The sequence below is a fragment of the Eretmochelys imbricata genome, chromosome 20 (assembly GCF_965152235.1).
Source record: "Eretmochelys imbricata isolate rEreImb1 chromosome 20, rEreImb1.hap1, whole genome shotgun sequence".
NCBI classification, from domain to species: Eukaryota; Metazoa; Chordata; order Testudines; family Cheloniidae; genus Eretmochelys; species Eretmochelys imbricata.
Window position 1 is genome coordinate 17,673,611 of NC_135591.1, and position 11,969 is coordinate 17,685,579.

General features: G+C 54.5%; 1 protein-coding gene across 2 annotated transcripts; it reads left to right on the plus strand.

Annotated features, from left to right (window-relative positions):
- Nucleotides 1-473: 473 nt before the first annotated feature.
- On the plus strand, nt 474-7,929 carry LOC144277734 (C-type lectin domain family 10 member A-like). 2 transcript variants are annotated; one of them, XM_077838698.1, is made up of 6 exons: nt 474-620; nt 1,270-1,359; nt 2,321-2,389; nt 3,997-4,142; nt 6,460-6,566; nt 7,732-7,929. In XM_077838698.1, exons 1-6 carry the CDS (start codon nt 542-544, stop codon nt 7,874-7,876), a joined length of 636 nt encoding a protein of 211 aa, XP_077694824.1. In that variant the 5' UTR covers nt 474-541; the 3' UTR covers nt 7,877-7,929. The 2 variants fall into 2 exon arrangements, with proteins under 2 accessions (XP_077694824.1, XP_077694825.1); XM_077838699.1 differs by having other exon boundaries at nt 478-602.
- Nucleotides 7,930-11,969: the final 4,040 nt, after the last annotated feature.

Consider the following 11,969-nt stretch of genomic DNA (forward strand, 5'->3'; position numbering starts at 1 on the left):
GATAAAACAGTGGTACTTGGTCAGTCGTTGTGGTGTGAGAATACATATATGTATAAACCGGACACACTGGTTCAATATGACCATAGAGTCCTACAGTAAATGAAACTGCGAATTCACCCGACTGTGGCTCTCTTGGGTAATGCTGAGTCTTAATTTGTCTCCTGAGATCTGAGTATCACGGCTTCAGGTCCACAGTGTGATCCTGACAACCTGCCCAGTTATGTTATCTTTAAAACTAGCCTGGGGAGAACAGTCCTGCTCTGGGACAAAGGACCAGATGGGACCTAGCAGGGCTGTTCCCTTTTTGAATCTGTGACTCAATCAAGGTCACCACTGCGCAATGCAGGAGGCAGGGTGATGGGCGTTGCCCTGACATTGCCCCACCCAGTTTGCACCGTGGGAGCACCTCAGTCACCATGTGTATAAGAAGCCCAATCGGAGCTAACAGCAGAGCACCCGGGGCACCCACCCAGCCCACTAACCTTGGCCCTAGAGAGGAAGGCGCCTGGATGACTGAGAGATCCGAGGAGACCCAGAGCAGATGTCCGACGTGGCTGGAGAACCTCAGTGGGACGGGGAGGACCCAGGAACATGGACTGGGGGTCTGTCCCCTCCCCGCGGTGAGACGTCAGCTCCTTTGCTGGCTGATGAGGAATCCACTGTTCCGTGTGTTGCTTGTTTCCTGGGGTGGCTGTCAGGTTCCTTCTCTTTTTGCTCTTTCGTGGTGCTGGAAGAAAGCTCAAAAAGCAGTTTGTTTTTTCTTCTTTTCAAAAACAGATCAGAAATGGGGGTTTCACCTACCCTGCCATCCATGGAAGCCCCGGGGTTGACTGGGGAGCTGGCAGGTCTACAGCATCACACCCTGTGCAGGGGAAACCTCACTGCTTGGCAGGGGATGTGATTATTTTCCTCCAAAGGTTTGGAAACTATTTGACCCAACATCTGCTCCCATTTACACCAGTGTAAATCCTGAGTCACACTGTTGCCTTCAGTCTAGATTTACACTGGTGTAACTGGGAGCAGAGTTTGGCCCTTTGGCTTCATGCTTTTCATTTTTGTGAGTGCACATTTAACTCAAATGCCTGAGACACAGTGGGGAGAAAAGCTCTTTTAGCTAAAGATGCTACACACAGATCCCTGCCCCTTCAATTATTGACAGGCTTGATCAAAAGTGCATCCCACTCAGTGCTTGGGGTGGTGGTGGGGGGTGGGGTAAGATCTAGGGTATGGCCAGGACAGGGTTATCAGAGCCATTTCCTCCCTTTCCAGATCCCCCCCTGACGAACCGGCAGCTGGTGATCACCACCGTGATCATCGTGACCATCAAACTGCTCCTGATGACCCTGGTCCTCACCGGCAGTGAGTATCCACCGTGACCTGGGCCCCCTACCCCAGCCAGAGCTGGTCTGGTGAGGGTTAGTCACCTTCTGAGACAGCATGGACTAGTAGAGCAAGTATGGGACTAAGCCTTAGGAGACCAGGATTCTATTCCAGCTGTGTGACCTTGGGCAAGTCACAGCAATGCCCTGTGCCTCAGTTTCCCCACCTATAAAATGTGGCTTATGAGCCTGACCCCCTTCACAAAGTCCTTTGTGTGCTCTACTGATGAGAAGGGGGAGGCATTATGATTAGGGTTTGAGATTCCCCCCTCCCCAAATCCTGCTCATCCCTGCCCTGAGGAGGTGAGAGCCCCAGTGGACTGAGGGAGCCCCTTGCTGGGATTCCTGCCCCACCCAGCTACAGAGATGACAGACCGGACCGAGGAGCAGCCAACCCGCCCACTGGGAGAGGCGTGTGATGTGTCCCTGAGGCTCACACTGGGGCTCTGCTAAGTTTCTTAGATGGCCCATCATCAGACGTGGCCGGGGACTCCAGCCCCACAACTGAGAGGGGCCCGGCCAGTAAGATCAGGGCTGGGGGGGAGGGATAAATGGGAGGTGCTCTCTGGGCTCCTGTTGAATGTTCCTAGTCTTCCTTTCCTTAATGTCCCACCCTGTGCACTGGGAACAGGGACGGCACCACACGGGGCATAGGGAGGGGAATGAGCAGCCAGCGGGGATGAGGGTGCTGCAGTGTCTCCTTCCAATTTAGGGGTGTCGGGATCAGGGGTGGTTCAGCCTGTAGATGAGGTGGGGGAGAAAGATGCTGGAAAGTCTTGATCTGGTTTAGAGGTGCAGGGAGGTGGGGATCAGGCACTAGGCAAGGTTCAGGTGTTGCAGCCTCACCCTCTGGGGTGCAGGGAGGTGGGGTGATCAGCACCCTGCGGGGGTGGGGGGTGTTTCCTATCAATGGCCCTGAGACTAACACAGGCCGTGCTCAGTTTCACAGGATGCCCCTTCTTCCATCGAGCCAGGAGACCCTGGCCGCACGACCAAGGGGAGCACAGCAGGTAAGAGCAGAGTGGGGAGAATGCAAATGCAGTGTCACGTTCTAGCTGGGGGGCGTCCCCCCGAGTTGGGGTGGGGGGCTGCGGAATCTCCCTTTAGTGCAGGGGGTGGGGCTGGGGGCTGGGAATGGGGCCCTGCCACTCGCGCTGTGAGAGCAGAGCCCATAAGGATGGATGGAGGGGCCCCCTGTGCCCCATGTCGCTGCCTGTAGTGTCTGCTTTCACGTGTGGCTTTGGTCTCCTGTGGGGTACCCACACCTGCTGTGGTTTGGCCTGTGCTCTGTGCCTGGTGGGGGGAGGCACATGCGGGGGAGAGATTGGCCCTCTGTCGACGCATGGGGGGGTGGGATGGATTGGCCTTCCGTCGGCATGTGGGGGAGGGATTGGCTCCTCAGGGGCACGAGGGGGGGTGGTATGAGCCCCTCAGCGGAGCGTGTGGGGGAGGGAATGGCCCCTTGTTGGCATGTGGGGAGGGTCGAATCAGCCCCTCGTTGGCGCATGGGGAGGGAGGGATCGGCTCCTCGTCGGCATGCTGGAGTGAGGGATCAGCTTCCTGTCAGCACGTGAGATGGGGGATCGGCCCCATGTCGGCACGTGGGAGGGAGGGATCTGCCCCTTGTTGGCTCGTGGGGTGGGGAGATCGGCCCCTTGTTGGCACGTGAGGTCCTTGTCAGCATGCGGGGAGACGGGATTGGTCCGTCATCGGCATGTGTGGGGGGCAGGGATCGGCTCCTTGTCGGAGCATGGGGAGGGAGGGATCGGCCCCTCATTGGCGTATGGGATGGGGGGATCGACCCCTCGTTGGCGTGTGGGGAGGGAGGGATAGACTCCTCGTGGGCACGTGGGGAGGGAGGGATCGGCCCCTCATCAGCCTGTAACGTGGGGGGATTGGCACCTCTTTTGTGCGTTGGGTGGGGAGGGATCGGCCCCTCAACGGCATGTGGGGAGGAGCGTTGGCATGTGGCGGGGAAAGGGATCAGCCCCATTGTCAGCACGTGGTGGGGAGGGATCAGCCCCCCGTCAGCATGTGGAGGGGAAGGATTGGCCCCTCGTCGGAACGTGGTGGGGAAGGGTTGGCTCCTCGTTGGAGTGTATGGAGGGAATGATCAGCTCCTTGTTGGTAGTGGGGAGGGAGGGATTGGCCCCTCATCGGCACATGGGGTGGGGGGATCGGCCCCTCGTTGGCTCATGGGATGGGGTGTTTGGCTCCTCATTGGCGCGTGTGAGGGAGGGATTGGACCGTCGTCATTACATGGAGAGGACGGATAAGCCCCTTGTCGGCACGTGGCAGGCAGGGATTGGCCTCTCGTCGACACGTGGGGAGGAAGGGATCGGCCCCTCGTCGGCACATGTGGTGGGGGGATTGGCCACTAGTCAGTACGTCGGGTTGGGGGATTGGCCCCTCGTTGGCACATGAGGTTGGAGGATCCACTCGTCGTCGGTGCGTGTGGGGAAGGATTGGCCCCTAAGTCAGCACAAGAGGGGGCAGGAATCGGCCCCTCATTGGCATGTGGGGAAGGAGGGATCGGCCCCTCGTTGGCGTGTGGGGGGGATTCGCCCCTCATTGGCACGTGGGGAGAAGGGGCTCACAGCTGTGTTGTCTCTGGCAGGCGCTTTCTGGTGCCAGTGGGGCTGGGACGAGCACCAAGGAAGGTGCTATCTTTTCTCCCAGACTACCCAGTCCTGGGAAGCAGCGAGAAACTTCTGCTTAGCGAAGAATGCTGATCTGGTCGTGATCAACAATGCAAGGGAGCAGGTACGAGCCCTCAGTCCTACCCCAACCTGGGGTGGAATGACCCCTGGACAGTGGGCCGGCATGAGGCTTCGGCTCTGTTTGGGCCTGAGGGGAAGAAAGGAACGGTGGGACTGGGAGTCCCCAGCCCAGGGCAGGAGCAGGACTCCAGCAGTGACAAGGGCCAGCCCTGGCCCCCACACAGGGGTGAATTTTGCCCGCCTGGGGCAGGAGGGACTCGGGTCAACAGCACAGAGAAGAGACGACGTGGAGCAAATGGTGGGGAATTTTGAGGCGGGCTCGGAAAGCAGAGCTGCGCGGCAGATAAGAGAGGTGGTTACCCGGCAGGGTTGTCAGACTCCCTGGGGGGCTGGGAACACGAAACTATCCTGCCAGAGGTGGATTCCCACCAGACTGCAGAGCGCAGGGGCGTCTGCTGGCAGGGGAGAGCCAGGACACTGGCACTGGCTTTTATTTTTCCGGGTGGGTGCTCCACCCCCCTTCGGCCCCGCCTACACTCCACCCCTTCCCCCAAGGCCCTGCCCTTGCCCCACATTGTCCCACACCTGCTCCGTCCCCTCTACCAAGCACCTCCCGCCGGCTGCCAAACAGCTGATCAGCGGCGGGGTGGCGAAACAACTGATGGGCGCCCACGGGGTCGGCGCCTATGGTGGTGAATGTATTTCCTTTGGTCAGTGCTTTCCAGTGCCAGGAATGGGCCAGCACCCTGGCCGGCGCACAGCAGCCGTCATCGGCATGGTCCCGATTGACATCAGCTGGGGATCCAGCCCAAAGATCCTGCAACAGGAACTTGGGTGACAATTCTGATAAGGCCTGAACCAGACCAGGCCCTGGCTGGCTCTGCTGGGCGTATGGGAGGGAAAAGCAGGAATGACTTAGGTGAGCCCCTGTGGCCAGCAGCTCTGGCTCATACCCACAGGGATGGGGGAGCCCATCTGGGGCAGGCTTTTTACAGTCACTTTCACAGTGGAACAGCCCTTTGGAAAGAGGAACTCGGGCGGTGTTTTCATAACGCTCACCCTTATCTCCTGCTGGACCCTGTCGTAATAACTGGCCTCACAAATTCACCCTCACTGTGACCGCAGCTGTAAAAGTTTGTGAGCGTTCCTGAGATGGCACAATGACCGGACTGATGGAAAACGGTCCCAAACAGGCGGCAGACGGAGTTAGTCCAAACAAAAGAGCCTTCTGCTGTAACTCAAGGACTGGGTTCAGATCACGCCTGGCAAACAAGAAACGTGTGGAACCAGAAAGGAGTGAATCCAGTGTTGGAGATTAAACATACGTGGTGGCCCAAGGAACGAGGGGATGGGCTTTTCCACCCATCGCTCCCTTTTGGGGCCCTGAAAGAGACTTTGGGGAGAAAAACAGGGTACTGGAACGAGCTTCACCCTCATGGCTTCCCCACCCGCATCTCCTGGGGCCTTTGCCATCCTGAGCCTGAGACGTGCTGACCAGACGGGGCCAGAGAGAGGGACCCCGATGACGTCGCCTCTACCGGCTCCAGCTAATCCCAACCACCACCGGGGATGAAACGGGTCGGATGGAACAACAGCAGCCGCTCCCGCCCGTCTCAGCAGCTGGACGGTTGTTACCAGTTCTGATACCATCTAAGAGACAGTGCAGGGTTTACAATGGCGCCAATGGCGCTGGGGCCCACACTGAGAAGGGGCCCCGGCGCCCGGACTGTGGCCCTGTCCCCTGCCTTCTGCCCAGGCTTTGCACCAGCGCCCCGCCCCCCCACAGCCCCTCCCTGCCTGCCGCTCACTCCTCTCCCCCCTCTCCCAACCCTGCGAGCAGTGGGCGGGGCCTTGGAGGGGATGAGGCTGAGCAGGGGCGGGGCCTTGCGGCAAAGGGTGGGCGGAGCAGGGGGCGGGGCCACAGTCCGGGTGCCAGGGCCCACAAATGATTAATCCGGCCCTGCTAAGAGCCTGTCACACAAGGGGGTGGGCGGGTTCCTTCTAAAAACTCGGCTGCTGAAGGGGACGGGACCAAGGGAGGCTGTCGGAATGAAAACCTGGCTTAGTGCTTTACAGTTCAAAGGCTTTCCCTTGTTTTCTCTTCTCCTCTCCCCACCCCAGGCCTAGACCATCGCCAACCTCTGCTCCTCCGCTGACGTCTCTCCATCCCCCCCACCCTCCACTCGAGGGAGAGGAGAATCGGGCTCCTTGCCTCCTCCTCTGGCGTATGCAGCACTGAGCGCACTCGCTGATGGCCGAGTGCCCAGGCCATCCCTGGGGGTTAGTTCCTGGCACGGGAGATGCCTCAGGATCTGGCTCCAGTTCTAACCACCCAGTCCTCTGTGCTGTCCCCTCTCTAGAATTACTTGGCCAATAAAACTGATTCTGTTCGTCACTGGATCGGCTTCACAGACCAAGGGACTGAAGGTGTCTGGCGCTGGGTGGACAATACTCCTGAGGCATTTACGTAAGCATGGGGTGATCCTTTGCTCTCCCCTTCCTGCCCCTGGCCTTCCCCAGCTGCCCCTGCTCCTGCAGGCGCTTTCCACCTCAGTAGCTCCAAGGCTGAGACCAGGGATGGAGCCGCTCGGGTTTGATTTCATGCCCTGAGGACTGAACGACTTGAGGCTCTATCGGTCGCCCGCAGATCACTGGTTCAAATCTGGCCCAGGTCTCTAATGACCAAATGGCATTGCTGCTGGGTGCAACTCTGTATGAAATGAGCTTGCCGGGTCTCAGCCCAGCTCCCAATGGGTAAAGCATCCACAGATCACACTGGGTGCTCGTTGGCCATCACAGCCAATGGTCCAAGGACGGAATGGGTCATGGGGACAGAGCGCCCCTCTCAGCCTACAGAAGGGTCTCTCCGAGGCTGGTCTGATCTGAGACACCATGGTGAGGGGAAGCTTGTGCTGCCATGGCGTGTGTGGGGAGCAGCCTCTACCCCTGCACAAGGGCCTTCAACAGCGCAGCCCTCCACCACTTATGCCATTAACTGGTAGTAGGTGGTTATCCTCTAGTGGGCCAGTCATGATGCCTGCCCTATGAGCAGGTAACACTGTCTCTGGCCCCACATTCATTTGGATACTTCGGAATAAAAGATCTGTCTCCTCTAGGGGGAATGTCACAAACCCTTGAGACTGGGGTGCAAACTGTTCAACCCCCCTTTCCCCCACCCCTTGCAGAGAGTATTCAGCCTGCCATCATGGGCAGCCATATTGTTCCCTCTACTTGCTTTAATCCCTCCTAGCGCTGGCCAAAGTCAATGGAATGGGCCCAATACTCCGTTGCTCAATGGCCCTTTACTCTGCTCTGGCAGCATCAAGGGATTCTGAAGGATATTTAATCTCCTCCGCCACCCTCACCCAGGATATAACCAGCATAAAGGGGCTGGGGAAGATCTGGCACAACAGACCCCGGCGCAGGGGTGGGGCTGGAGCCCTGCTGGGCCCTGGCTGTTATAAGCTTCTCAGAACCCCACCAGGGCCCGAGCATAAGTTAAATGAACCCTAAATGAGGCTGCTCTAGGTTACACTGAGGGTGGGGCTGAGCTTACTGGGGGTGTGTCTCCCCTGGGACAGGGAGTCGGTGGGCTAAGGTCTCTGAGGGCTCGTCTCTCTCTTCTCGTTCAGGTACTGGAACAGAGGGGAGCCCAATAACCTCAGAAACGGACTCAGTGACGAGGACTGCGCCCACCTGCTGGAGAACGGCCTGTGGAACGACGAACCCTGTAGTATGTCTTACAGGTGGATCTGTGAAAGGGCCGCCACTGTGTAAACAGCTCCCCCTCCCCCCGGCTCTGAACACAGGCTGAAATTCACACACCCCCCCCCCCCCCCGCCGCGAGGCCTGGGCTCCGCTCACGGCCTGCGCATCAGCCCATCAGCCCGTCGGTGTGAGGATGATGTAACTGGAATATGCTTCACGCAGAAGGTCTCTTGTAAGGTATCATTACAAAGCCTATAATCTACTGAGTGTGGTCATCCTATTTGTATGAATGTGTCATTCTTGTATCTGAAACTAGAAATCCAACCCTACAACTCCTTTCTCCCCTCCCTCATGGAGACAACGAGTCTGCAGCAGTGCAGGCGTCCCGAGGGGAGGAGGGTGCTGGGAGTTGGTCCCTTGCTCTGAAAGGGCTGGGAGCCAGGACTCCTGGGGTCTATCCCTGGCTCTTGGAGGGGAGGGGAGTCTAGTGGTTAGTGTGGAGTGGGTCTTGAGCTCCTGGTCCTCCACAGTCACCTGGAAGAACTAGGAGGCATTGCGGCAGGGAGCTTAATAAACATGGGCGCTTCCCAGTCAGAGAGGTCACCAGTTGCTGCTTGAGGCTTGGCTCTTTGTCTTTGTCGTGAGAAGCGAGTGAAGGGAAGAAGAGGCACTCCCAGTGTGATGAGTGAGTGCAAAATCCAGGAGCACACCTGGGCAAGCTGCAGCAGGAAGGAGGCAGAGCCCTGTCTCAGTGCAGTGATGGAGCCCACAGCCCAAGGGGCTCCATTAGAGAAACTTAGATCAGATGCGATGTGGGGTTGCTCAAATTGCCAGCTCCAGCTACCTGGGTTCCCAAAACTAACAGCGAAAGCACAAGGATACTGGCTAAATGCCCTGATCTTTGCCTTGGGTCCTGCTGCCCTACCCCTCAGTGAGGTGGAAAAGAACGAAACTTCAAAGAGAAAGAGGCTTTTGATGCCCAATTCATAGGCAGACAGAATATTATATGTGAAAGGGCCAAATTTAACAGGAGGCACCAGGAACAAGGGAGCATCAGCTGAGACTTTTATTACTGCAGTTAGTCTCTAAGGTGCCACAAGTACTCCTGTTCTATTTATAAACAGAGGCAGGGTGATTAAGGTAACAAAAGGCTTGTCATTAAATTAAATTAAGGATCATTAGATGATCCTGAAAGCATTGCCAGACACTCCAGTTAAAGGACAGGAAACAAAGGGCGGGAATAAATGGTCCATTTTCAGAATGGGGAGAGGTAAATAGTGGTGTCCCCAGGGGTCTGTACTGGGACCAGGGCTGTTTAACATATTCATCAATGAGCTGCAAAAGGGGGTAAACAGTGAGGTGGCAAAGTTTGCCGATGATACAAAATTACTCAAGCTAGTTAAGTCCAAAACAGACTGCGAAGAGTTACAAAGGGATCTCACAAAACCAGGTGACTTGGCAACAAAATGGCAGATGAAATTCCATGTTAAACGCAAAGTAATGCACATGGCAAAATATAATCCCAACTATACATACAAAATGTATAAAAGAAGTATACGTGACACTGCATTCAGGGCCGTCCTTAGGATTTATGGGGCCCTACGCAGTATTATTACACTGGTGCCCCTCGCAGCTCGGGGCGGGAGGGACGAGGCAGCGAAGGATACCGAGACGCCCAGCCTGCCTCCCGGCAGCGGAGAGTCACAGTTCCCCGCAGAGAGCCCCGGACCCTCCCGGACCCTCTCCCTCACGCAGAATACGTGATGCCGGCGCATTCGGCCCCTGCCTAAGGACACTGCAGCGCACGCCGGGTGTGCGGGAGCCGACCCGCTCTTACCCGCTGTCATGGACGGTGTGTGAAGCTGCCACTTGGGGAGGCTCGCTCCCCAGCCCACCTCTTCTACCTGTGGCCCCACGCATACTCCACCCCTGCTCTGCCCCAGGCCCCGTCCCCACTCTGCCCAGGCCCTGCCCTCTTAGCACAGTCTCCCTCCTCTCTTCCCTCCACCTCCCTGCTCAGCCCCTTACAGCCAAATCCCTGAACCCAAATGAAGCAAATGAATTAGAAAGGAATTGCAGAAGAGTGGGGTTTTTTTTCAAAAGAAAATGGAGCATGTTTTCCACTGCATGCCAGAAGGTGAAGACTGGACATGCAGAAGGCACCTAATTAAAAGCACTAAATTTAGGAATAAAAAATGTCAGTCATGAGGTTTTTGATATGCCTTGAAGTTTGTCAGAGATTTATTTGCAAGAAATTTACTTTGTAGTAAGGGCAAGTCAGCTGTCCTGCTGAATACAGCATTAAACATTACGGAATAGATGATGTAGCTATTCTCTGTTTTACATTTTCTTCATCAGTATTTCTACGATGATTTTGTTGGAGACACTGGGCACTACTCTAGGTAACTCGGGAGGGTGGAAGACCACGAGTGTCGATGAAGCCCTCCTGCTCTAGGCCCAGGCAAACCGAAGCTCTTCCATTCCTTGAACTTTCTGTAACCCTGCAAAACTATGAGGAAGCTAACACACAAACAGACATGTTAGCACACGGCTCGCTGGCCGAAACCAGCTTCAGCCGGGTAAACGTATAGATAAGGAAGAAATGTTTAGCAAAAGCTAGTAACGAGTATAACCAAATAAGGCAAGGCTTGAACAATGCTAATCAGGAAAAATGTAACTGGCTGCTTTAGATGATTGGCTGTGCTATTGTATGGGGCAACAGGTAATTGGTTGTATATGCTTGTGTCGTTAAGGAGAAACAAAGGTATAAATTGTATGGCTTAACCTGCATTTGGCGTGCAGGATTTGAGACAGCTCAGTCTCCCTGTGTCCCTATTTGAAGCTTCAAATAAAACTCTCGGCTTCTCCACCCCGTTGTGGTCATTGGCGCGATGCATACCGGGCAACGAACCCTGCTGTTGCTTGCCTCGGGCACTCTGTGCCGGCAACAATTTTATCTTTTAAATGGACTGTTGAGCCTTCATAAAGTAACCATTCCAGATTACTACATATTTAACTCACTGAAACAATGACATTATTTTAAATTAATCAGTCACAGAGGTTTAGGGTGTTCATAACAATGTTCATTGCTTTTAGAAAAAGGGAACACTAATTTACTTTGTGTGATCTCCATAACAACAGACACATTTATGAAGTTTCACCAACTTTAAAAAATATGTTTCCATAGATTTTAGGCATAACAAAGGATTTTATATCTTACTAAGGTACTGATTTTGCTGGAGGGTTCTCTTAAAACTAGTTCATCAAATAGTCATGTCGAGGACTCGAACCCCAGATGGCACGGTTCGTTGTCTGACCGGAGAGAGACAGTTAACACCAGCAAGGTCCGAACACAAAGCTCTTTACTGAAGAGTGCACACAACAATAGGGAGCAGCCCGTCTCCAAAGAGAACCAGCCAGCCTCTAAGTAAAACTCATAGGTTTTTATAGACAGTTCCGTCACGTCACAGATTTATTCATAAAGCAGCCCACCCCTCCCCTATGTTAGCTAAAATCCTCTTTCTCTATTATGCATGCACTTCTACCCCCTTATTGTAGATAACTTTTAGCAAATCATAATGCTTCACTAACTTTATCGATATGGGTGTCAACCAGGAGACGAGGAGTTAAGAACAGACATAACACAAAAACAAGGAGTGGAAAACAGTGCCTCCGTATCTCAACAAGACAGTTCCCAGAACATCTGGTACAAAAATGCAGGAATGCAGACCTCCCCTTTTTTCTTACTCCCTGCAACTTAAACAAGTATTCTTTTATTCTATTTATCTCTTTCAGGGACTTTTCCAGCAACCTTTATTGGCCTGACTTTGGTTCAGTTGGTGTAACTGCTTCATATTTAATTTTTCTCACCTAACAGTCAGAAGTAAAGAAAGGGAAACTCATTTGTCCAGCTATCTGGCAGGAAAGGGGTGTTGTCCTTTTAAGGGCTAGCCTCTCTTCAACGTGGGAGTGGGGGAGAAGGATGGACAGAAAGGACAGGAAGACTTTGGAAGCAAGTTTTTTGTACCATAGTCATTAAAATTAAAATGTGTATTTTAGATAAGGGTGGTCCTTTGAAGGATTTATTTAAAAAACTATATGTCTGAAGATCCAAGCATTTAAGGCTAAAGAATACTCAGATTGTGCATCTAAAAATCTATGC